This window comes from Hemiscyllium ocellatum, chromosome 12 (genome assembly GCF_020745735.1).
Source record: "Hemiscyllium ocellatum isolate sHemOce1 chromosome 12, sHemOce1.pat.X.cur, whole genome shotgun sequence".
Lineage (NCBI taxonomy): Eukaryota > Metazoa > Chordata > Chondrichthyes > Orectolobiformes > Hemiscylliidae > Hemiscyllium > Hemiscyllium ocellatum.
In genome coordinates this window covers 72,832,012-72,857,718 of record NC_083412.1, presented here as the reverse complement: position 1 = coordinate 72,857,718, position 25,707 = coordinate 72,832,012, and the positions used below count along the sequence as shown (strand labels likewise).

The 25,707-nt window shown below is 39.0% G+C and overlaps 1 protein-coding gene across 1 annotated transcript in view; it reads right to left on the bottom strand.

The window, feature by feature from the left end:
• Nucleotides 1-25,707, bottom strand: part of LOC132820615 (T-box transcription factor T-like) — a 95,778-nt gene that overhangs the window by 43,705 nt on the left and 26,366 nt on the right. The window contains exons 2-3 of the mRNA XM_060832819.1: nucleotides 17,599-17,812; nucleotides 4,024-4,288 (exon numbers count right to left, since the gene is read on the bottom strand). Coding sequence (XP_060688802.1) covers nucleotides 4,024-4,288; nucleotides 17,599-17,812 — 479 coding nt within the window. The remainder of the gene's footprint in view (nucleotides 1-4,023; nucleotides 4,289-17,598; nucleotides 17,813-25,707) is intronic.

The window sequence follows — 25,707 nt, the reverse complement described above, 5'->3', positions numbered from 1 at the left end:
CATAATTTTGTAAGTAAATTGTGGATCAACTACATTAATACACAATTGCACTAATGCTGCTACTCAGGATCACAGAATTGTTAGGGAACAGAAGGGAGGCTATTTGGCCTGCACCACTTCAGGGCACATTGTGCCTGCACCACTTCTGTCACCTAGGACCAATCTCCTGCCTTTTCTTTATATCCCAGCACACCATGACTCTCCAAATGATTATCAAACGTCCTCTTGAAGGTTTCAATTGAATCTACCTCCAGCATATTTCCGAAAAGCTTGTGATTTCCAAATAAACATGACGTGGAGGTGCCAGTGTTGGACAGAGGTGGACAAAGTTAAAAATCAAGATTAGAGTGATGCTGGAAAAGCAAAGCAGGTCAGGCAGCTTCCAAAGAGCAGGATTTTCCTGACCCTTGGATGCTGCATAACCTGATGTGCTTTTCCAGCATCACTCTAATCTTGATTCCAATCTCCACCATCCGCAGTCCTCACTTTCACAAAGTTAAAAATCACACAACACCAGGTTATAGTCCAACAGGTTTATTTGGAAGCTTTAGCTTTTGGAGCACTGCTGATGATGTGGACAGCTATTAATGAAGGAGCAGCATATTGTGATGTGTGATTTTTAACTTCAAATGAATATGTTGGACTATAACATAGTGTTGTCTGACTTCTGACGTTGTCCACCCCAGTCCAACACCGGCAACCCCACGTCATAGTATATTTCCAGGCATTGCATTCCATACTTTAACTATTCACTGTGAAAAGGTTTGTTTTGTTTTGAAGTTCCACACAATCCCCCTTACGGTCTATAATTCTTCCAAGTTTCATGTCATCTGCAAACTTTGAAATTGTCCCCTGTATACCAAGATCCAAATCATTAATATATATATATCAGAAAAAGCAATATTGATGCCTGGAGAACTCCCTCCAAACCTTTCTCCAACCCAAATAAATTCTCTCTTTCCTATCACTCAGTTAATTTTGTATCCGTGTTGCTGCAGTCCTTTTTACACTATGAACTATAACTATCCTCACAGGTCTGTTGTGTGGCACTGTATCAAACGTCTACTGGAGATCCAGATATACCACATCAATAGTGCTAGCCTCATTGACTTTTTCTGGTTCCTTTTCAAAAAGCTCCAGTAAGGGAGCTAAATACAATTGCCCCATTCAAAATCCATGCTGATTCTTTCTAATCAAATGGTCACTAGTTCTATCCTGAATAGCTGTTCCAGTAATTTCCCCACCACCGATGTTAAACTGACTAGTCTTATTGCTGGGATTGTCCTTACAACCTTTCTTGATCAAGGCCATAATATTTGCAATTCTCCAATCTTCTGGTGCCTCCCCCAAGTCTAGGGAAGATTGAAAGATTATAGTCAATGCCCCACAATTTCTACCCCCATATTTCTTCAAAATATTTAGATACGTTTCAACTGGTCTTGTTAACTTTAAGTGCCAATAATATAACCAACACTTCTTCATTATTAACTTTGAACACTTCTAGTGATAGAGTTTTCTCCTCTGTCACCATGGCATGAGCAGTATCCTCTTCTTTAATAAACACAGATTAAAGGATTCATTTAACACCTCAGCCATGCCCCTGCCTCTGTGTGTAACTTGCCTTTTTGGTCTCTCATCACCCTGTTCCTCTTTCTATTCTCTTATTGTGTATATGCCAATAGACTTTTTTTAAAGTTTCTCTTTGCTTCTCCAATTTTCTTTTCCACCTCCCTCTAAACATTTGGTTTTCCAATTGATCATCAGTTGTACTTTTTGCCTTACACCTGTCATATGCACACACTTTCTCCCTAATATTAATTCTTATTCCTTTTTTAATCCAGGGAACTCTTGATTTAGTTGTTGCACCTTTTCCATTTGAAAGAATATACCTTGACTCTACCTGAACTTTCTGACTCTTCTTCCAATCAAATGTGCTCAGCTCTCTTCTTGCCCCATTAAAGTTAGCTCACCACTAGCTGATTTTGCTTACTCAAATTATTGCCTGTCATTCTCCAACAGCATGCAGAACCTTATGATACAATGATCACTGCCTTCTGAATGTTCTCCCACTGACTTCAAACTTGGAGTCATTGAGATGTACAGCACAGAAACAGATCCTTCCGTCCAACCCGTCCATGCTGACCAGATATCCTAACCCAATCTAGTCCCGCTTTCCAGCACCCGGCCCATATCCTTCCAAACCCTTCCTATTCATATACCCATCCAGATGCCTTTAAAATATTGCAACTGTACCAGCCTCCACCACTTCCTCCAGCAGCTCACTCCATACATGTACTATCCTCTGCATGAAAAAGTTGCCTCTTAGGAGGTCTCTTATATTTTTCCCCTCTCACCTTAAACCTATGCCCTCTAGTTCTGGATTCCCCCAACCCAGCGAAGAGACTTTGTCTATTTATCCAATTCATGCCCTGTCATGATTTTATAAACCTCTATAAAGGTCACCCCTCAGCCTCAGATGCTCCAGGGAAAACAGCCCCAGCCTATTCAGCCTCTCCCTATAGCTCAAATCCTCCAACCCTGGCAACATCCTTGTAAATCTTTTCTGAGCCCGTTCAAGTTTCACTAACCTGAATAAATCCTGCCCTGGATTGCCTTAATAAAATAGTCTCACATTTAAGTAAATAAAACTCTATCTACCACACCTCAAACCATTGGCCCATCTGATCAAGGTCCCATTATACTCAGAGATAACCTTCTTCACTATCCACCAAACCACCTATTTTAGTGTTATTTAACCATTTAGATAAAATTAAACAAAAAGCAAATGAGTACACTGAAGTTAACAGCCAGAAACATTGTGCCAGTCAAGTTTGGTGGACAGTTAGGTCAGGTTAGTGGCAGGGTTGAAGGCAAGGAAAAGTTATAACGGGACAGATCCACTTTCATCAAAAAACCTAAAAGAAACCTGAGCAATTGACAGATATTTACACTGTTATAAATCAGCAGCTGCAGGAAAAATATATGGGGAAAACATTAAATCCTCTATTTACCATTGAAAGATTTTAGTTAAAACCAGTGGTTTGGGCATTTGGAGAACAGTTTTTTGAATGGACTGTCGAGTCCTGCATTGGAAAATAATTACAAGGAAACCACTAAATATGGGCAGCCAGTAACTCTTGCCTTGGTGAGCTACATCACCCAAAAATGGAGCTTATCTTGCCCTGCAAAATGCCATTCTATATCCTGATGATCTTCAATAATTTTGTTCAAAAGTTTGCTTTGTACCTGACCATTTTAGACTAGTGACAGTAGGGGGGAAAATCAAAAGGTGTTCCATTCTCGACTGCTGACAACTCAATCTTAAGTGCAAAACAAAAACAATTAATAAAGACATTCCTAACAGATCTACGTGTGCAAGTAAAATAGAGAAAGCATAAAAGAGAGAAGATATTACTCATGATATTTTGAAATACTAAACATATTACATCACCCTTAACTAGAATACAAGTGCTACATCTTGGTTGTCAATTATTTTAAAAGAAAGAGACAGCTCTGTAACATTGTTCCAGAACTGAAGTGATACAGATTTGTCCTCCAATAAATATGTTGCATAATGAGTTACTACGATTTGTCATCCTTTTTCTGCCTGTAAAAAATGCAGTTAATTTCATAATTACAAAACAACTCTAATTATGTAATTTTGCATAAAACATTTACTTTTGTTCAATGTCAATTTTAATAAAATCTGTGCCAAGGAAAACATAAATGACTGAACTCATTACAAACGTTTTTACATGAAATTGTACTCATTTGGATATCTCTTAATGCTTGCTGGACTGCATCAAGCAAAACCTCTTTTTCTGACTAAAACACGCTGTCCATTAAACTCAGAAAGTGCCAATTAGACCTGTTTATTCTTGTTTACGTTTGGTTTCCTTTCAAACAATGGTCTATATGAGTAGAGTAGGCTGAGAGGATTGGTATAATTACGTTAATGCACACTTGATATTTCACAATTGCCCTGTTTGTTACTGCAAATGAGATGGGAGGAGAAAGCTGTACCTGTCCACCAGTGTTGACTTTATTTGTTAACTTGACTTTACTGAAAGAGATTGGAGCTTTCATCCAGTGTGCCCCAAAGTTAGGGGAGTCAGGGTGGATGTAAACACAACTCTGTGTCAGGGGTTCTGGTTTGCCAGCTGGAATCCATTCACCATTCACGTATTTCCAACGATGACTGTCAGCAGCAACAAAGTCCAGTAGGAATGAATACATGGCATTTGGATCCAATCCAGATACACTTATTTTCAAAACTGGAAACATCCGCCTGAAAAAGTGAATGAGATGGAGGGAGAGAAAGTAAAATCAACCTTTCCTTTTGGGAAAGCACATAATGGTAATTGCGTTCAATAGCAGAGAAAAGCATAATAACCTTTGCAAAAAAAAAAGGCTTGGCTACCATTTACATCCAGAGACTAATTTTCCTATTAATCCAAACATGCAGATTGGCATCACTGTAAGTAAATAAATTAATACATGTTCAGCAGTTGATTCAAAAGTCATTGCAAAGTGCAAGCAGGATGAAGAGTAACAGGTTTGGAAAAGGAATAATTTTTGCATTTTCTTCCAGGTAGCAATAATTTACGATTCACCTCCATAATAAGTTTACCATTTAAAAAATGTAATATATAGAATATATATATATAAAATATGAAAAAAGCTACCATGATAATATTTCACTCCATGTTACTTGATGAACATATTCTCTATCCATTGTGGACATCAAATGCTATAAGTACATTAGTGTTAATGAAGCAGTTGCTAATGGTTACCCAAGCTCTGGAAATGGTTCCCAGTTGTGAGCAGGTGTGGCAAATAAACAGACTAATTCTGCATTAATATTGTTCTTTTCCAGGCAAGAAGGATTTGTTCCAAATTCTTCAGGTAGGGTATAACAGTTGTGCAGACCTACTATTAATGTAACATGAAATGCAATGTACATGACATAACATGATGTAAAGCAGAGAATAAAAAAGATAGAGTAACAATACAGATAAAAAGATAAGGAAACTTTAGAAAAAGAGGCGACCCTTTAGGAATCCCTTTCAAATGCCATAATCTCTGACTGGGTGCATTTACTATATTTTACCATGGATGTAAGGACATCAGATCCTTTTTACAGGACAGAACAATGTGTGTTGTAGAATACGGAGCTGACAAGTTGCCATCTAAAAATCACTCTCTTAGGATTGTGAATTATCCTGTACATCAAGTTAGCATATTCTTAACAAAGACACTTTAAAATTTACTACATTTGCCTGGTATTCTTATAGTATTTCATTTTTGAATAAGATAAAATTATTATATAGTTCTTCAGATACATTTACAGATTGTGGTGTGTCACTTCTTTCTGCAAAGAAAGGAGGAAATAAATGCTATTATGACTTGCTTTGTACCCTAAAAGTGTTGAGTGTGGCAGTATTTTGTTTCAGTGGCAGCTTCTTTACATGATGTTTGTTATTTGTTCATGGAATGAGGACATCAATGGCTAGGCCAGCATTTATTGCCCATCCCTGACTGCCCAGAGGGCAGTTAAGTGTCAAACATATTGCTGTGGATCTGAAGGACATTTGGTTCACTAATGGGTTTTTCGGGCAATTGGCAATGGCTTCATGGTCATCATTAGACTCTTTATTCCAGATATTTATTACATTCAAATTCCACCATTTGTGATAATGGGATTCAAACTTGGGTCCCCAGAGCATTTCCTGGGTCTCCAGATTAACAATCCAGCAATAATACCACTAGACCATTGCCTCCCCAGTTGCTGTGGGTCTGGAGTCACATTTAGTTCTGACCAGGTGAGGATGGCAGTGTCCTTCCCTAAAGAACATGAATGAACTAGATGGATTCTTTTCCTGACCATCGGCAATGTTTTCATGGTCATCAATAGACTCTTAATTCCAGACTTTTATTGAATTCAAACTCTTCCATCTGCCATGGCGGAATTTGAATCCATGGTCTACAGAACATTACCTGGGATTTCTTTAGTTATATTTTATCAAAGATATAAAGTAAAGCATTAAGTTTCAGTTTTACATATCCCTGGCTTCATATTGTCCTTTTTATGGTCGTAATGTTATTAAACAAGTTACTAAATGCATTTGCCATTTACAATGTCAAGTGCAGTAGTTAGTTTTAGATGTTCCATGTCCCTGTTACAGTTTCAATATTTAAGTAAAAAAGGCAAAGTAAAACAATAATTGTTCCTCTTCAACCGCATATTTCATTCAATATTTAATTTTATTCAATGAATGCTTTGTTCTTTCATTATTTTCACTTTTTAAGGTCTCAAATAGGTGCACAACAGCTTTAACCTTTTGAAGGTAATCACATTGTTTTCAATTCAATAAAAAATATTGAAAAATATTGCACCAATAATATATCAAGGCATTTTAATGTACAATGGATTTTCCACTCCATTTTAAAGCATTCCAGACCTATTGAAGTCAGTAATAAAATGAGCAGCAAAAAGTATTCCCACCAACAATTACTAGGAGAGCTTACATTTGCCTGGCCAAATAAATGTAGTGCATCTAGTCATAGGACACTTTAACTAACACGCAGATTAGATTGATGGCCACCAAATGGCTACAGTAAAGGACAGACTTTATTTTTCCCAGTCAGGACAAATTGCAAGCACACACAGATGGCTCAGCAATTAGTTGGAAGGAGGTAAGATGCATCAATGCTCCTCCATGCAACTGCCAGAAATGAGGCCCTAGAACGGCAAAGGAGACAATGCAATCAGAGTGGCAGAATGGGGATATGGACTGCACCAATTTGGCAGCTTCTGGCCTCAGTGCATCTGGTCTTTTTTAAACAGTTTTTTCAGTGGCATCCAGTAGTCCTTTAAAGGATTGATTGATTTGATTTGATTTATGGTCATGTGTACCCAAGTGCAGTGAAAAGCTTTTTTTTGCGAGCTGTACAGGCTGGTCATAATAAGCAAGGACATACAGATCATATGGTGGAAAAAAAAACTTGGACTGTGTAAGGCATACAGGTTACACCACACAAGATGTGCACTAGACAAGATAACATTAGCAAGATCAGCATTATTTGAAGTTAGAGAATCCATTCATCAGTCTAATAATGGCAGGGAAGAAGCTGTTTCATGAACATGTTGGTGCATATATTCAAGCTTCCATATCTTCTGTCTGATGGAAGAGGTTGTAGGAGAGCATTGCCAAAGTGGGATGGGTCATTGATGATATTGGCAGCTTTTCTGCAGCAGCGAGATGCATAAATGGAGTCCATGATATCTGATAGGTTCAATCCCTAGGTTTCATTAATTAGGGATACGTGTACAAGAGCAAGAAGGCTAGGCTAACCTTATATTAGACCTTAGCTTGTGGTGTTTTTGTACAATTTTAACTCCAAACTTGGAGCTATTAGGATCAGGTGTATCACTCAACTAATTTTACTCAACTTCAGCCAGAGGTAGCTTGATTCTAGGACATGTAATTTGAGGCCCACAGAGTCCAACTAATAGCCAATCAAAGAAAGAAAGCCAAATAAGGGTGTTGCCTTCCTCTCAGTAGCCTAAAATACATTTTTTTTTAGCTTGGTTGGAATTTTTCCAGATATCATAAGGGTTTGGATGAAACTCTTCAGAAAATATTCCATCACCAAATAGACCTTTAGTATGGAAGATTAAATAAGTACAATTAAATTTTAAGTAAACATGTAAAGCGATTGTAACAAAGTCAACCTGTAGGCCTCATAGAATATGAGATCCCTGATAGGGGCTGTTAATTTGGTCCATTCAGAAAGGCCTGACTGACAGATAAAAACTGGACTATGAGCATTGCCCTTTGATGTGAAGGGCACTGCTTGTCACTGGCCACTTGGGTGTTTCCTTTCTTCCTCGTGGTGGAAACTGAATAAAGAATTTGTGCACCTTGTAAATAAAGAAAATAAAGAAAAGAAAAAAAACGAACTGTGTTATGTTAGTGTCTCTGAAGAGAGAGCATGCAGTGTCCACCAACACCCTGGAGCTGTTCAGGGAGAGGTGGGCACTGCAGGGAGTGGAGTGTATTATTTCCCCATCCAATTCTATTTTGATTTAACCCCTACCCTCCCCTTCACTGTTTGATCACACAGCATTGCCCTTTGATGTGAAGGGCACTGCTTGTCACTGCTGAAAATGTGTTGCTGGAAAAGCGCAGCAGGTCAGGCAGCATCCAAGGAACAGGAGATTCAATGTTTCGGGCATAAACCCTTCTTCAGGAAAGGGCTTATGCCCGAAACGTCGAATCTCCTGTTCCTTGGATGCTGCCTGACCTGCTGAGCTTTTCCAGCAACACATTTTCAGCTCTGATCTCCAGCAAATGCAGTCCTCACTTACTGCTTGTCACTAGCCACTTGGGTGTTTCTTTTCTTCCTGATGGTGGAAACTGAATAAAGATTCGTGCACCTTGTGTCTCACACCTGCACACACACAACATGGGTGCGGGGGAAAAAATAGGCAGTTAGGCGGTAGTGTGGGGGGGGGGTAAAATAAAAGAGAAAAAAAATAAACAGGAGTGTCAGACATCCTGTTGACTGAGAGAGCTGGCTCTGAGGGAGCTGAATCAGTGTGAAGGATCCTCCATTTGTGTCAGGGGACTGACTCTGAGCTGGCTGGCCACACAGCCAGTGTGTACTACTGCTGCTGGTTTCTGTGTTTTTTGGGGAGACCTGATTCCTGAACTGGCTGATCTGCACAGCCAGTTTGTTAACACTTATTCCTAAAAAAAATAGGATTGTCACTGTGTCTCACACCTGCACACACACAATATGGGTGCGGGGGAAGAAAGAAAAGGAACAAAAAAATAAGCAACAGTATCAAACGTCATTCTGAGAGCTGGCTCTGAGGGAGCTGGATCGGTGTCAAGGATTCTCCATGTGAAAATGAAGGGTGACTTAGTGACAGGATATCAGCCTCTAGAGAAAAAAAGAAAAAAACAGGACTGTCAGACATCCTGTCACTCTGGGACCTGGCTCTGAGGGAGCTGGATCAGGGTCAAGGACCTACCACTTGTGAATAAAGGGTGACTTGATAATGGGATCCTGGCTCTGTGGAGGTACTTCAGTAGCAATGAGAGCAAAGCACACTTCCGAAATAACTTGCTCGCAATAGTGATCTTTGAGTTGGGGTAAGCATTCCATGATCTCACGATGGTATGAAACATTTATATGCCAATTATGTTCTACGGTGACACAACTCATTATATGGGAAGCTTGACTAGCTTGATCCTGCCGTGCAAAGGCTGAGTCCAGTGTGTGAGAAAAAATGTGTTATTTCTTTCCAGGCAAATGACATTGGGACAGATGAAAACCAATGAGTAATTCTTCCGACAGTTTGTGGACCAGTAGCCTTTTTGGCTATTAGGAGCCTAATTTTCCCTGAGGCACCAGATATTAAAATATTTCAAGACTTGATGGATTTAGTTAAGGAACATTACCAGTCTCCACTAATTCTGAGTTATTATTGTTTTTAATCAATAATTTGAGAACCGGGGAATCCACATTGGGATTTTTGATTAGATTTTGATTAAGACAATTGACAGGTGCACATGACTTTGGTTTAACCTAAATGAGATGCTGAGAGACCAGGCATATGGGATTAATGATGTAAATGCGCCTATTAGTTGAAGTCCTATTGGACTTCAAACAAGTACTACAAATGGTTTTATCATTGGAAATTGCAGTAAGTGGAGCAAGTGAGATGCAGGATATTCCGATGGAAGTGGACACCTTGCCAATCTAACTGAGCTTGGCAGATGCAACTTGACTGCCGGTAATTGGATAGCCTCACTTAGGAAATATCCTGAACAGAGGCACTCTAGATCTAAACAATGCTAAGCTATGGTTAAAGGATTAAAATTTTCTTCAGGATCTGGACTGGCACACCATTGTAGTTGCTGCTGGTATGCAGATTCAAGACAGCAAGAGTCCCACTAGACCTAAACTAAGTAAAGCAAACTCATAGGCCAGTGTCCAGCAGAATGCATACTCTGGAAAGTCCACCTACATATGCTTTGGAACAGTTGAAATGCTTAGCAACATCCCAATCAGAACCAATCAAAATAAACATCAGGTTAAATGGTCACCTGGTTCTAACTGAGGTCGATACCAGCATGGCCATTTCAGTAATCACAGGGCAGTCTAACAAAATTCGCTCTGGACTCCAACCCTTAAGTTTGCGCAAGATCTCGGCTAGACACAGAACTTATAGTGGGGAACCTTTACACCTGAAGGGCACAACTTCAGTTCCAATCTTTTAAGAGAAGCAGCTGGTTCAGTAACTGCTGGTTGTACTGAAAGGCTAAGTCCAAGCTTGGTGAGGTGAAATTGGTTGAGGAAGACTCACCTAGATTGATTCAACATTTTTGAATTAGAAAATGGCTGCCTGAGTGAAGTCCTAATTAAATACCTGGAGGTTTTTCAGGAAGATCTAGAGACCATCAAAGGAGCTAAGGCCACCTTGTATGTTGACCAGAAAGTAGTTCCTCAATTTTGCAAGGCCAGCCCAGCACCATTTGCCTTATGTGCAAAAGTAATGCAGAAATCAGTAGGATAAAAAGCAAAGGAATCATCAAACCAGTCTCCAGTTTGTGAAATGGCCAGCACTGGTCATACCAATAGTGAAGCTTGATGGATTGGTTCACTTTTGTCTGGATTTTCAACAAACGGTAAACCACTTTTCGCAGCTGGATAAATACCCAATCCCTCACATAGAGGATTTATACACAAAGCCGGCAGGGGATCTGGCCTTCACAAAGCTAGACACAAGCCGTGCATACTTGCAGTTGTAGTTAGATGAGGATTCCCAGATATTGCGACAATTAATTCCCATCAGGGTTTGCATCAATGTACGAGACTGCCATCTGGGCTATCATCAGCCCGTGTAATTTCTCAGTGGACAATGCAGGACATTTTACAAGGTCTACCCCAGGACCATTTATCTAGATGATATGCTAATAATAGGGAAGACCAATAAGAAGCCCTTAGAGAACTTGGACATAGTCCTTAGTTGTTTCTCTCAGATGGGTGTACACCTTCGAAAGGAAAAATGTGTGTCCCAGGCATCTCAAATGATCTACTTTGGCTACAGAGTTGACAAGGCTGGGTTCCACTGGTCAGAAGATAAAGTGAGGTAAACAAAGGTGCCTGGGCTCCCATGTCTGTATGGGAGCTTAAATCTTTTCTTGGGCTGGTGAACTATTACAGCAAGTTCATACCTAACCTGGCATCTACACTGGCACCCTTGCATCAACTCTTTAAAAAGGATCAGCTTTGGAAATGGTGGCATAGCCAAGCCATAGCTTTCAGGGAAGTGAAAAAACAGCTATCATCTTCTTAGGTTTTGGCATACTATTATCCCAAGTGAGATCTAATATTGACATGCAATGCTTCCCTGTATTGAATCAGGGTAGTATTAGCTTATAGATGGCCCAAAGGAGGGGAATGCCCAGTAGTGTATGCATCCAGGAGTTTGGCTAATACAGAGTGTAAATATTTCCAGATAGTGAAGGAAGGTATAGTGGTCATATTTGGAGTCAGAGAGTTTCACCAATACCTTTATGGGTGTAAATTTATAATATTAATGGACCCTGCTAGGCATACTTAAAAATAACAAGGCAGTGCCACCCTTAGCTTCAGGGCGAAGTCAGCAGTGGGCTCTAGTACTAAGGGTGCATAATTACAAGTTTGAACACCACTTGGGAGGCTAACTAGCTCATGCAGTATTTTGCACCCCCTCCCACCAGCAGATACATCATCGGTGATACCCCCACTGAAAGAGTCCATAACAGTTTTAAATTTTCTGAACACTGTTTCAGTCACTGCTGACAATGTCAGACTTTAGACACAAAGATCTGGCAAAACTAAAACAGCTGGTGGTGATGGGGAAAAGCAAAGGGCCATCACAACCAGAACTGAAACCTTTTTGGACCCAGAGAGACCAGAGTAAAGAATGGTATATTATTATGGGTAGCAAGAATGATTGTCCTGAGTAAGGGTCACATATATTTTACCAGATATATTTTATCTCTTATTCCTTCACAAGCTGTAGCATTGTTTTTGGCGCTGGGTACTACACTTCAGAAAGAATGCAAATACATTGGAGACAGTGTGGAGAGGTGTAGAAGAATGGTTCCAGGATAAGAAATTTCAATTATGAACATAGATGAAAAAGTTAGGACTGCTTTCCTTGCAGAGAAAAATACTAAGAGAATTTAGGTAGAAGTTTTCAAAATCATGACAGGGCCAGTCAGAGTATATAAGCAAGAGCTTTCCCACTTATAAAATGATAGAGATTTAAGGTAATTTACAAATGAATCATATACAACATTCTAAAAAATATTTCCAGTGAGGTTTGGAATGCACTATCTGGAATTGTGATGGATGCAGGTTCAATAAAACATTCAAGTATTAGATGATAGTTTCCACTTAAATAATTTGCATCATTATAGTGAATAAGACAGGAGAAAATCACAGTTATAATGCTCATTCAAAGATTCAGTGTAAACACAATGGGCCGAAGGGTGTCCTTCTGCACTGTGATAATTCTGTGAGCCTGGCATTGTAAGCAGAGCATGCAAAATGCACATTCTGCCTAATTGTACATGAGGATGGCATCAGAGTCGTCCAATGGCTACAGTACTCCAATTTAAAGATTTTACTAAGACTGTTACGGGCAGAAGCACTGACCAACCTATTTCAAGGCATGACTGAAAATCACAAAGATCAGCAAAATATTCCTCAGTTTTCAACTGCTGCAACTGCTATTTTCCAATGGCAAGGCAAAAGTTGAAAAATAATTTCCCCTCGATTTCTCATATTTTCATCTGAGCTATTTGGAACAAATACATTCATTTGTTTTGAAGTACACATGAAAAATAGAAACATTTTGAAGATGCCTGATCAGTAATTACTTGGGTAGTAGCTCACAGCCACATCACAAATATATACAGTACTTGCCCGTTAGTTCAATGTCAGTTGCAACACATTCCATCCCACAAAAAAGTAGACCTTTACATTAAAAAGGAGAAAATATGATAACCTTTGTTTAACAGATAACTTTTTATGCAGTGGAGTTCTGAATTTAGGCATGTTTGATTTTTTGACATAACTGAGTGCTTCATACATACACACGCACATTTATAGATACCCACCTATATATGTATATGCACACGTTAAAAAAGATCTGTTATAAACTGTCAAGTAAAAGAATTCAAATAATTATTTATGAGGGCTGGATATTTCTGCAATTTAGTGCAGCGTCCTCTCTCTTGTAAGAATTGGGGTCCATTCGAGCACAGACTGAATAAGAATCATTGATTTTTCTCATGTGACACACATTAAATTAATTCTGTCATGTTTTGCACAGTGGGAGGGAATTTTAAAATTTATACCTCCTTCTGAAATGCTCCGAATCACAGCAGTGCAATATGGATTTGAGATGTAGAGGTCATCATTTTCAGTTTTTTCATTTTAACGGATGGAAACTTTTGCCTGATGCACAGCTAAGTTCTTAATATACACTTGTGTTGTGCAGGACTCTGTCACACTAATTCTTCAAATCTAACCCTTCTATCAGCTTTTGTTGGATTTGTATTGTCTCTTGATTTATAAAAAGACCTTATGTTATATGCAGACAACAGCAACCCTGCCATTCCCATCTCATCTAGATTTTTTCTTACTACTCCCACTCACTTTGGCCATGCAACTTAAAACCTTTTATAATTTAGTCTCTCTTGTTTTTCATTGTACCGCGGACTTTCTCTTTTTTTTAAAATCGCCACCCCATGCCTTCACTTGTTCAAAATTGTTGTCATTTGTAATTATTCTCATTTTTAATTCCATACCTAAAAATTTTAAAATGTTTCTGTCACCACAGAGTCTGAAATACCTGCTGAGTATTTTTAGTGTTTTATTGTATTTTTTTTAATGTTCATTTGTGGGACTTGGGCGTCGCTGGCTATCCAGCATTGATAGCCCATCCCCTAATTGCCCTTGAGAAGGCGGTGGTGAGCTGTGTTCTTGAATCACTGCAGTCCACTTGCTGTGAATTGACCCACAATGCCGGTAGGGAGGGAATTCCAGGATTTTGACCCAATGACTGAAGGAACGGTGGTATATTTCCATGTCAGGGTGGTGAGTGGTTTGGAGGGGAACTTGCAGGTGGTAGTATTCCCATATATTTGTTGCTCTTGCCCTTCTAGATGGAAGTGGCCGTGGGTTTGGAAGATGCTGTCTAAGGATCATTGGTGAATCTCTGCAGTGCATCTTGTAGGTAGTACACACTGCTGCTACTGAGCGCCAGTGGTGGGGGAATTGAATGTTTGTAGATGTAGTGCCAATCAAGTTGGTTGCTTTGACCTGGATAGTGTAAAGCTTCTTGAAATTTCTTTAGTCAGCTAGCTGGGATGATCATGAAAAGATTTTGTTGTGGCTCTCCTCTTAACAAACTTGATGCTTTCACTATTTTGGTTCTACCATGTTTACAAGAGAACTAATTAAAACCTAGAAAATGTCGGAAAGTTTTATAATTCATTCTTCTCCAATTTGGTTCCATCAGTTTTATTGGTATCTCACATTAAAATTCTGGTCTATCAGGCATAGTTTCTTTACAAATCCAACACTCTGTCCATGCACAGGCTGAAGAGAATGTCCTAAATTCACAAGGAGGTATTCGAGCCAGTTCTACTGCATTTTCACACAATGATGGAACTACGGATAATCAAATAATAATTGCTACCAGAGTTGCATCCATTCACTGGTCTAAAATGGGTAAAAATTATATACTTAGCCCATGAAGCAGCAAATGAGATTGCTGCAATTTATGGCAGAGACAAACATGCCAATTATGCTGCCATTAGAGACAGCACCACAACCAAAAGATGCATTTTTTTTTGGTTGGTAAATGCTGTCATTTCTTTGCACATGCTTTACTTTATTTAAATTGTTTATTAAGCTCCATTTTGCACCCATCTGAACACTATCTTCACCATCAACATAGACAGCATAAATTTTCCAATCTACCATAATTAGGTGGATGGCGTATATTGGGAACATCTTCAGAATTTATGTAAACAGCTGCAGAACATTTAATAGCAGCTTCAAAACAAGATGTGCACTTTGTATGTTAGTTGTGGGGAATGGCGTGGATGTGGTGGGGGGGACCAGGTTAAACTAATTGGTGACAAAGAGAGGAATATTAGTTCAGAAATAACATAAAAATAATGAAAACCTTACTTCAAGTATTACCATCAGGATTAATAAATATATTCAACTGCACAAAAATGGTCTCTGCACTTCAAAAGTAATTCAGTATACACACGTTGAGGTAAGAGGCATTGTGTAAATACAAGTTTCCCATTAGTAAATTGAAGGAATTATAATGTAAAATGTGTTTCAATTTGAGACCATCTTAATTTTTCTGTTACAGAGATCACATACTTTCTTTCAAGATTGAACGACACATTAGTATATTACTTTATCATACAGTAGCATAAAATCAAAAACAGCTGCAGTTTGTTATAGGGTCAGTAGCACTTTAATCAGATCATGTGATGATTTACATAATCCGTCATTGTTCAATTTGATCATTTGTGCCATCAAAAGTTAAATCCTGAAAGTGGAGCAAAGTCTTCTTTCATAAGTTTCACTATCACATTATGTAGAATAGGAGATTTTGAAGCTTACAGTCTTGTAACAATTCATTCTTACCTCACTACTTCACAAAGTACCAACTCAGTGTCTTATGTTTAGTTAAATTAAAAATCTCTTTCTTTGATTATTTTATTTATCAGGACACCTCAATTTTATTGTATGACAATGGAATTTATTGTTTAGTAGATTTCACTGAGGACTACCTTTCACTCAAATTTGAAATTTGTTTCATATATTCACTCCTCCATACCGGTAATGCTAATTGCCTGCAGTTAAAGTATTTTCTTTGTTACTGTTGCTTATAATTTCTCAAAGAGTTCATTCTATAAATGAGCTACTTTTCTAATATAAATGGAAACTTATAAGGAAGACTCAGAGTGGCTCAGGAGAAAGTGGGGACTGCAGATGCTGGAGTTCAGAGTCAAAAGGTCTGGTGCTGGAAAAACACAGCTGGTCAGGCAGCACCCGAAGAGCAGGAGAGTCGATGTTTTGAGCATCAGCTCTTCATTCCTTATGAAGAGCACATGCTCAAAATGTGGACTCTCTTGCTTCTCGGATGCTACCTGACTGGCTGTGCTTTTCCAGTACCACACTTTTTGACTCTAATAGGGTGACTCAGTTGCTCAGTGGTTAGCACTGCTGTCTCACAGCGCTGGGGATGCAGGTTCAATTCCACCCTCAGGTGATTGGCTGTGTGGAGTTTGTACATTCTCATCATGTTTGTGTAAGTTTCCTCTTACAGTCCAAAGATGTGCAGGTTAGGTGGATTGGTAATGCTAAGTTGGCCATAGTGTCCAGGGAGGTGCAGACTAGCCATCAGAAATGCAGTGTTACAGGGATAGGGTAGGGGGATTTGTCTGGGTGGGCTGTTCTTCAGAGGGTCAGTGTGGACTCAATCGTCCAAATGGCCTGCTTCCACGCTGTAGGGATTCTATATTAATATCTGCACAGTTATTAGTAGAAATGAAAGACATATGCCAGCAGCCCTTTGTGATCAAATTTATTAATATTGGGACAAATACTTGCTTTTCCCCATGAAATGGATTGCAGTGGTTCAAGAAGGCAGTTCATCACTACTTTCTCAAGAGGCACTTAGGGATGGGCAATAAATACTGACCCAGCCAGCAATGCCCCCGGTATTTTAATCATATTAGTCAAAATGTGACTGTACACAAGTAACCCCCACGAAATGATCTGAAATTTTGAAGCTCACATAAACTATACAATTATTGTTAGACAGATTTGCAGATAATATGTATTGACTTTCATTATTTTTACAGGAAAACTGTAGGCCTCGAAAGTTGCAACATACAACAGTAGCTTAAATTGGAATCAGAGAGGCAGAGATCTGGGCACCTTACAAAAATAAATGAACAGGGCAAACAGATGAAAAGGCAGATAGAAAGAGACATGTCAAAAAGGAAAACAAGGCAAAGAATAGAAAACATAGAATATCACAACAGAGTTCAGAAAGAAAATGGACAAGGAAGAAAGGGGATTGTAACAGAAGCAAAGAATACTATGAAAGTAGATTAAAGGAAGAAAATGCCCTATATGCAGGAGTGAAAGCATACTTTAGTCCTGAGTGCTTCTACTCTTCTGTTTTATTAAGCAAACATACAGAACAAAGCCACCTAAAAAAAAGTCAAGCAAAAAGTCTAATCATGACATAAAATAATGGAACAGCTTTATTTGAATAGAAAATGTGAACATCGTGGAAAACGCGTTTAATCCAAATACATTTAACAAATATTTTATGCTAAACTGGTTGAAACTTTGCCTATTGAATGCATGTAATCAATTATTTAAAACAAAGCATTTCACTGTGAATTTAGTCAATTTCAACAATTCAAAATACCCTTCTGGTGTCAGAAAGTTGTATATCCATATGAAAGCATTCCATTTTTTACTAACCTTCCATTTTTGGTGACAATCATTTCGTTGGTGACTGCTTTGAATTTTTGCCAAAGATTTGCGTCTTCCAATGTGACTTTCAGTTGCTTTTCGGTGGGATCTCCTTTCTCACTGCCTGCTACTAACTCACACTCAAGAGCATCGAGCAAACGAGCCACGCTGCTCTTACCCTCCGTTTCATTCATTTTCGCCAAATGACACTCTTGCCGCCAAGCTGAAATTAACTCAAATTGAAACAAGACAATATTACACAGCAGCTAGTCAGTGCACAGTCTCATTACAAGTAAAGTCTACCATTGGATGATGATTAAATAAACTTTACACTAATGACTTTTCCTGTCACGTGGCATTCGTCCAAATTGCTATTGGTTTATTTGTGTTAATGTCAGTTGCATTAGCTGGTCCATTTCACTTGTATGTATAGTCAGAGATCCAGCAATTATTTCCCGACTGTTATTATAACCATACTTACCAGCCTCAGTTATTTATGATCAGTGAGTTACGTTTCTTTACCAAATATGCTGCAAATAATCCAAACTTAAATTCAATATAATATATAACATCTGTAATATATCGATTGATAGACTTCACAGTAATTTTATAATATATGCACATTTTCTCAAATAAAATATGTTAAAAATGAAAAATAATTGATATTTGGGAGATGAAGAATAACGTTTCTTCAAACTTTATTTACACGTTTAATCCTTTTGCTTTGTATATTCGATTAACTTCCATTTCCAAAAAGTAATCAAGTAATTTAAAATTGTCTTTCTTTGCTATAAGCTCTTTTGCAGGAATAGTCACCTTATAAATGACACACAGAGTGTAACAGATTAAATAGACGTGTGCGCGAATGACATAAATATGTCAAATTCATAGACAGCGCCTCATATCAAACATTAAGGGATGTTGGTGCTTTACCATAAATAAAACCTGTGTCTCCCTGCAGGTGCCTTGTACCATATGTTAGTGTCACCCTAGTCGACCTTAAACGAAGAGAAAGAGTATACATTGTGTACCAGTCCTTACACTTTGTGCACCAGTCGTAACTGTGAGGAACAGAACGCCGAAAAATCAGGGGGTTCTGGACTATTTCAATGACACAAATTCGATACAAAAAAAAATCGCTCCCTTTTGTGCAATTGTTAACATGTCCTATCCTCCAGATTAATTATAACTATTGAGGATCTGAGGAGAACAGCGATGCAAAGCGCAACGAAACATAGTCACTAACAAGTTTCTGACAACAAACGAGTTTCGTGAAGGGGGAGAATCCAATGATCAGAATAATTGACAATTTCCCACCGATGTATCGACAAATCAAATGCTTCAATTTTCACTTCTTGTCACTTTCGCTGCCTTGGGGATTCGTGCTGGCAAGGCTCGTGCCGTTACCTAATAAACTGCAAATTTCAGAATTATGTGCAAAGGTCCTTACTGAACGAAATGTAGTTAGACCAAAAACAAACAAGAAATCTGTAGAATCGAGGTGAAAAACAAAACAAAAATGGTCAAGTAGCGTTTAGTCTTTCAGACCCTGTTGAGTTAAAGCCTGAGTTCCTTATCATTCCCACCAGACAGCTCTGTAAACTTGGTGAATAACCCCGTGTTACTCAGAGGATTGGAAATTCACAAGACCATTCGTTTTCATGGTTATCCTTCCCCTGCTGGTCACCTGTGATCATTTTCCCTTTGTCATATTCCATAGAGGACTCATCATTCTGGAGTTGGACACAATGTTGCCACCTAACCATTCCGAAATGTCGCGCGTGCGGTAGTTTCTGATTCTCACACTAGAGCATGATGGTTGCCTATTTTCATATATTTTACCCAACTGCAATGTTTTCTTTATAAGCACGAGTTATTTCAGTTCATTCAATCTGTTTCAGAATACATTTTTCGATTTTGATGAGTTACTTTGCAGAACCTGAAGAGAACTCAATAATTGAACCAACAACTCTCCTGCGTATTTTCTATCATTGTGTATCTTTGCGCGTTTGGTCACTTAGCCTTAATGCGGGAACTAAATCACGCCTTATTGCTCACACGATTCTCCTCAGTGTGACTTTTACGCATTTAAGATCGCGGTTGTTGCATTCTGAATGAGAAAAAAAATGTCAAAATTTGCCTTCAGGTGGTGCTGAGTTTAAAATCTGAGTGCCTTATCATTCCCACCGGGCAGCTCTGTAAACTTAACTCGGTGATATCGTGGAAGAATAACCCCGTGTTACTCAGAGGATTTGAAATTCATAAGACTGCATTAAAGCCTCCAGCAGCCTTTGTCACCAGTTAATTGCAAGTTTCTATTTCAGTTCACCAATGGTCAGAGAGCCCTATTTATTTTAAGCTCCAATATTGAGTTTAATACAACCGGGATATCGAATACAAGTGTTATTCTTTCAATAGTTTCTAAAGGATGACGATTGTGATGATTAATAGCAGTAGATTCCAATTATTTTTGATCTAAGTCAATGATTTGGCTGTATATTAATACAGGGTACACTATAGCATTAGTTTCTTCTAATTATAGTTGGCATTTGCAAGCCTCACTTATAGGATTTAGTTTAAATTATCTGTCGACAGGTCATCAAAAAAGCACCTGCTGATTCCTTTTTTTCTAATTTTCTGACTTTTGGTGTTCTTTTTCACTGTTACCCTTCCCCAGCTGATCACCTGTGATTATGTTCCCATTGTAACCCCGCTTTGCCCCATTAAAGATCCTTTATACCAGTAGTTCTTCATTATCCTTCACACAAAGGGTAGGAGATTATGGAGTGAACGCACAGAACGGGATGTAAAAAGAAAGCTCGTGGAGATTAAAATAAAACCCACTCGGGAACGCGACTGAGGAGGAGCCTTTGTAGCACGGTTGGGGAATCTTATCTCTGGGAATCGTGCGAAAAGTGCACGATTATTGAGTGGAGTCAAAATCTGTAAACACATGATTGAAATGAAAACAGAACGTACTGCATATACTCAGCAGGACTGGCATCTTCATTGGGACAGAGAGACAGAGCAAGTCATTGTCCTCTCATCAGAGTTAAGTACAGAATCACTGAGGCTAGGAGACAATTGGAGAGGCCTAGGGTATTTCTTTGGTAATGTTTGCACAGGTAATGCATTGGGGAATTCGTTTCGTTTCTTGCTCCATCTTCCTGCCTCTTTTTGAAGATCAGTGCAGTATTCAGCATTGGCTTTGTTAGGCAAGAAAGAATAACGTGACTGCCTCACATTGATCCGAATATGACTTGCAGCCTATCATTGGACAATTCTAATGATGCTTTTTTTATTCATTCGCAGGATACTGGCTCCTCGGGCTCAGCCAACAGTTATTGCCCACTCTTTATTGCCCAGAGGGCACTTGAGGGTCAATCACATGACTGTGGGTCTGGAATCACGTGTAGTCCAGACCGGGTAAGGATGCAATTTTCTTCCCTAAAGGATATTCGAACCAAATTACACAATGTATGAGATCAAATATCCGTCTGTACAGGAATAGCTGAGAATGTGCAATTTATTCATTACCCTTTAAACATTTATTTTCATATTCAGCTGTCATGGAATCCTAGATGTTTGTTTCTCTTTGGTTTACCATTCAAAATAATCCGAATAATAAAGAGCTAGGAATGAAATAGTGGTGATGATATAAATACAAGGCACCTATGGTATTAGAATACATTACTTGAAAGTAAATATTGTGTTGGTATAACTTTACACCAACTGGGTAATTCAGCGTTCAACAACGCCGAATGCAGGACTCAATCTCTTTCATTGCTGTAAATGGTGAAGTTATCCAAGACTGTTGAACACTTTCCTAAAGACTGACAATAGTATCAGTTGTATTCTCATTTTTGTGGTTTGAATCCATTGTGCATTGTAATGGAAGTGTGATAGTTTGGGAATTCTAGCTTCATTTTCTAAATTAGAGCAAGCCATGGATTTCAAATGACTGTTAATGTTAAAGTGGAAAGTCAGTTCATTCAAGGATCTAGTAGATTTGTATAAACATTTTATAATATCCATCATATCAGTTTGGATGACATTAACTTTGCCTTTATATGCCAACAAATTGCATTCAGTTATTAAATAAGGTGATGAAATTAGATAATGCACCATGAAGACTGGTAGATGAGCTATATATCCCATCCGATAACTCACAGCCAACAAAATCATAGATCATTTTGGTCAGAAGCGAATCTATTCTCTCTGAATCTTCATTTTTATTAATAGTACACATTATCAAAAAGAATAAATTCTTTTTAATTAGATAAAGAGTTTAAAAAAACAGTTTTAGTATTGCACTAAACAATGCTGTAATTTGGTTCTTTCAGAGCCAAAGTAAGTAAGGATAAATAGTTAATATTTACAGTTTTAATTGTTTCTAATCTGTATTTAGAGTAATTCATTTCTCATGGCTTTGTGATTTGCAATGTTAGTTTCTTCATTACCTTTTTGTGGTTTAACATTATTATGAATATTTAATTTGAAATTCATGTGTGTTTATATATACATTTTAGTTTTAGGAATTAAAGGCATAGAGTCATAATGTTACAGCACAGAAAAAGACCCTTCAGCCCATTGAGTCTGTGCCAATCAAATCACCCACCCAACTGTTCTAATCTCATTTGGAGCACTTGGCCCAGAACCTTGTATGCCCTGGCATTGTAAGTGTACATCTACATATTTTTTAAATGTTATGAGAGTTTCTGCCTCTGCCATCCTTACAGGTAGTGAGTTCCAGAATCCCACCACCCTCTGGATAACAAGTTTTTCCTCACAACCCTTCCATCCTTTAATCTGTGCCCTCTGGTCATTGATTTCTCCACCAATGGGAAGTGTTTCCTCTTGTCTACCCTGTCTATACCTCTCATAATTTCATACATCTCCATTATATTACCCTTCAGTCTCCTGTACTGCAACAAAAACAGCCTCAGTTTGTCCAATCTCTCTTCATCACTAAAACTCTCCAACCCAGGCAATGTCCATTGCATCCTCTGCAGTGCAATCACATTCCTCCTACAATGTGCATTCCAGAATTGCACACAATACTCTAGCTGTGGCCTAACCAATATTTAATATAGTTTCAGTAACATCTCCCAGCTCATGAAATCTGTGTCCTAATTAGTAAAGGCAACTTTCCCATCTGCTTTTTAAATCACTTTATTTGTCTGTCCTGCTATCTTAACAGACTGGCAGATGTGCACACCAAGGTCTCTCTGATCCCTGATATTTCCCAGGGTCCTGCTATTCATCATGTATTCTCTTGCTTCTTTGTCCTGCTCAAATGCATCATTTCACACTGATCCAGATTGATTCCATTTGCCACTGACCAGCCTATCTGATCAGCCCATCTGTATTCTCTTGTAATGTAAGGATAACCTCCTCATTATTTACCACCCCACCAATTTTTGTATCAGCTGTGAACTTACTGATCAAGTTTCCTACACTCAACACTGATCTCTACAGAACCTCATTAGTCTGGTTGAAGATTTGTAGCTCGGGTGTCCGTTGTTGTGGTTCTGTTCGCCGAGCTGGAAGTTTTTGCTGCAAACGTTTCGTTCCCTGGCTAGGGAACATCATCAGTGCTATTGGAGCCTCCTGTGAAGCGCTGCTTTGATGTTTCTTCCGGTATTTATAGTGGTTTGTTCTTGCCGCTTCCGGGTGTCAGTTTCAGCTGTAGTAGTTTGTATGTGGGGTCCAGGTCGATGTGTCTGTTGATGGATGTTCTTGCCGTTTCCGGGTGTCAGTTTCAGCTGTAGTGGTTTGTATATGGGGCCCAGGTCTATGTGTCTGTTAATGGAGTTTGTGGATGAATGCCATGCCTCTAGGAATTCCCTGGCTGTTCTCTGTCTGGCTTGTCCTATGATGGTAGTGTTTTCCCAGTCAAATTCATGTTCCTGGTTGTCTGAGTGTATGGCTACTAGGGATAGCTGGTCGTGTCGTTTTGTGGCTAGTTGATGTTCATGGATGCGGATTGTTAGCTGTCTTCCTGTTTGTCCTATATAGTGTTTTGTGCAGTCCTTGCATGGTATTTTGTAAACTACGTTAGTTTGGCTTGTGCTGGCTATTGGGTCCTTTGTTCTAGTGAGTTGTTGTCTGAGTGTGGAAGTTGGCTTGTGTGCTATTATGAGTCCTAAGGGTCACAGTAGTCTGGCTGTCAGTTCTGAGACGCTCCTGATGTATGGTAGTGTGGCTAGTCCTTTTGGTTGTGGCATGTCCTCGTTCCGTGGTCTATCTCTTAGGCATCTGGTGATAAAGTTGCGTGGGTATCCGTTTTTGGCGAATACCTTGTATAGGTGTTCCTCTTCCTCTTTTTGCAGTTCTGGTGTACTGCAGTGTGTTGTGGCTCTTTTGAATAGTGTCCTGATGCAGCTTCGTTTGTGTGTGTTGGGGTGGTTACTTTCATAGTTTAGGACTTGGTCTGTGTGTGTTGGTTTCCTGTGTACCCTTGTGGTGAATTCTCCGTTGGGTGTTCTCTCTACTAACACGTCTAGGAATGGGAGTTGGCTATCCTTTTCCTCTTCTCTCGTAAATCGTATTCCTGTGAGTGTGGCGTTGATGATTCGGTGTGTTTTTTCTATTTCTGTGTTTTTGATGATTACAAAGGTGTCATCGACGTATCTGATCCAGAGTTTGGGTTGGATTTGTGGTAGGGCTGTATGTTCTAATCTTTGCATAACTGCCTCTGCTATGAGTCCCGAGATTGGTGATCCCATGGGTGTTCTGTTGATTTGTTCGTATTTTACTAACAAACGTATAACGTAGTTTACAAAATACCATGCAAGGACTGCACAAAACACTATATAGGACAAACAGGAAGACAGCTAACAATCCACATCCATGAACATCAGCTAGCCACAAAACTACACGACCAGCTATCCCTAGTAGCCATACACTCAGACAACCAGGAACATGAATTTGACTGGGAAAACACTACCATCATAGGACAAGCCAGACAGAGAACAGCCAGGGAATTCCTAGAGGCATGGCATTCATCCACAAACTCCATTAACAGACACATAGACCTGGACCCCATATACAAACCACTACAGCTGAAACTGACACCCGGAAACGGCAAGAACATCCATCAACAGACACATCGACCTGGACCCCACATACAAACTACTACAGCTGAAACTGATACCCGGAAGCGGCAAGAACAAACCACTATAAATACCGGAAGAAACATCAAAGCAGCGCTTCACAGGAGGCTCCAATAGCACTGATGATGTTCCCTAGCCAGGGAACGAAATGCTTGCAGCAAAAACTTCCAGCTCGGCGAACAGAACCACAAGAACCTCATTAGGCACAAACCTCCAGTCTCTCTCTCGCTCTCTCTTTCTCACACACACACAAAAGATTAAATGTAGAAAATGAGGGCATCTGATTGAGAAACTGATATGCAACTAAACTAAATATTAATTCATATTACTTTTTCAAATTTATTACATTTAAAAATTTATTTATTTTGCAAAGTCAAAATTGACAGTGGGAAGAAAATGAATAATGAATGATTCAGCTATAGTATTGGAGCTGTGTCTAGAGAGAGGTCAATAATACCAATGCGAATTATGAATCATTCATATGAGTTGCAGAACCAAAACATCATATTGAAGGTAAAATAATTTGCTTGCATTTCTGATTGATTACTTGCAAAACATGTCATGTTGCCAAAGAAATAGTGACTCAGATTTGAGTCTTTGTTAGAAAGTTCTTTAATTTATCTGTTTGTGTTTAATGACAGAAGCAAACAGTTCAGTTAGGAGTTTGTGCAGGAAAAGTACCTGGAAGATTTATTCTAGGTTGACACAGAGTCATAGAGATATACAGTATGGAAACAGGCCCTTTAGTCCACACCAACCTGATATCCTAATCTAATTTAGTTCCATTTGCCAGTGTTAGGCCCATATCCCTCTAAATCATTCCTACTCATATCTATTCAGATGCCTTTTAAATGTTGCAATTGTACCAGCTTCCACCACTTGCCCTGGCAGCTCATTCCATACATGATCCATCCTCTGTGTGAAAAGTTGCCTCCTAGATCCTTTTGAATCTTTCCCCTCTCACTTTAAATCTATATCCTCTAGTTCTGGACTTCCCCACCCA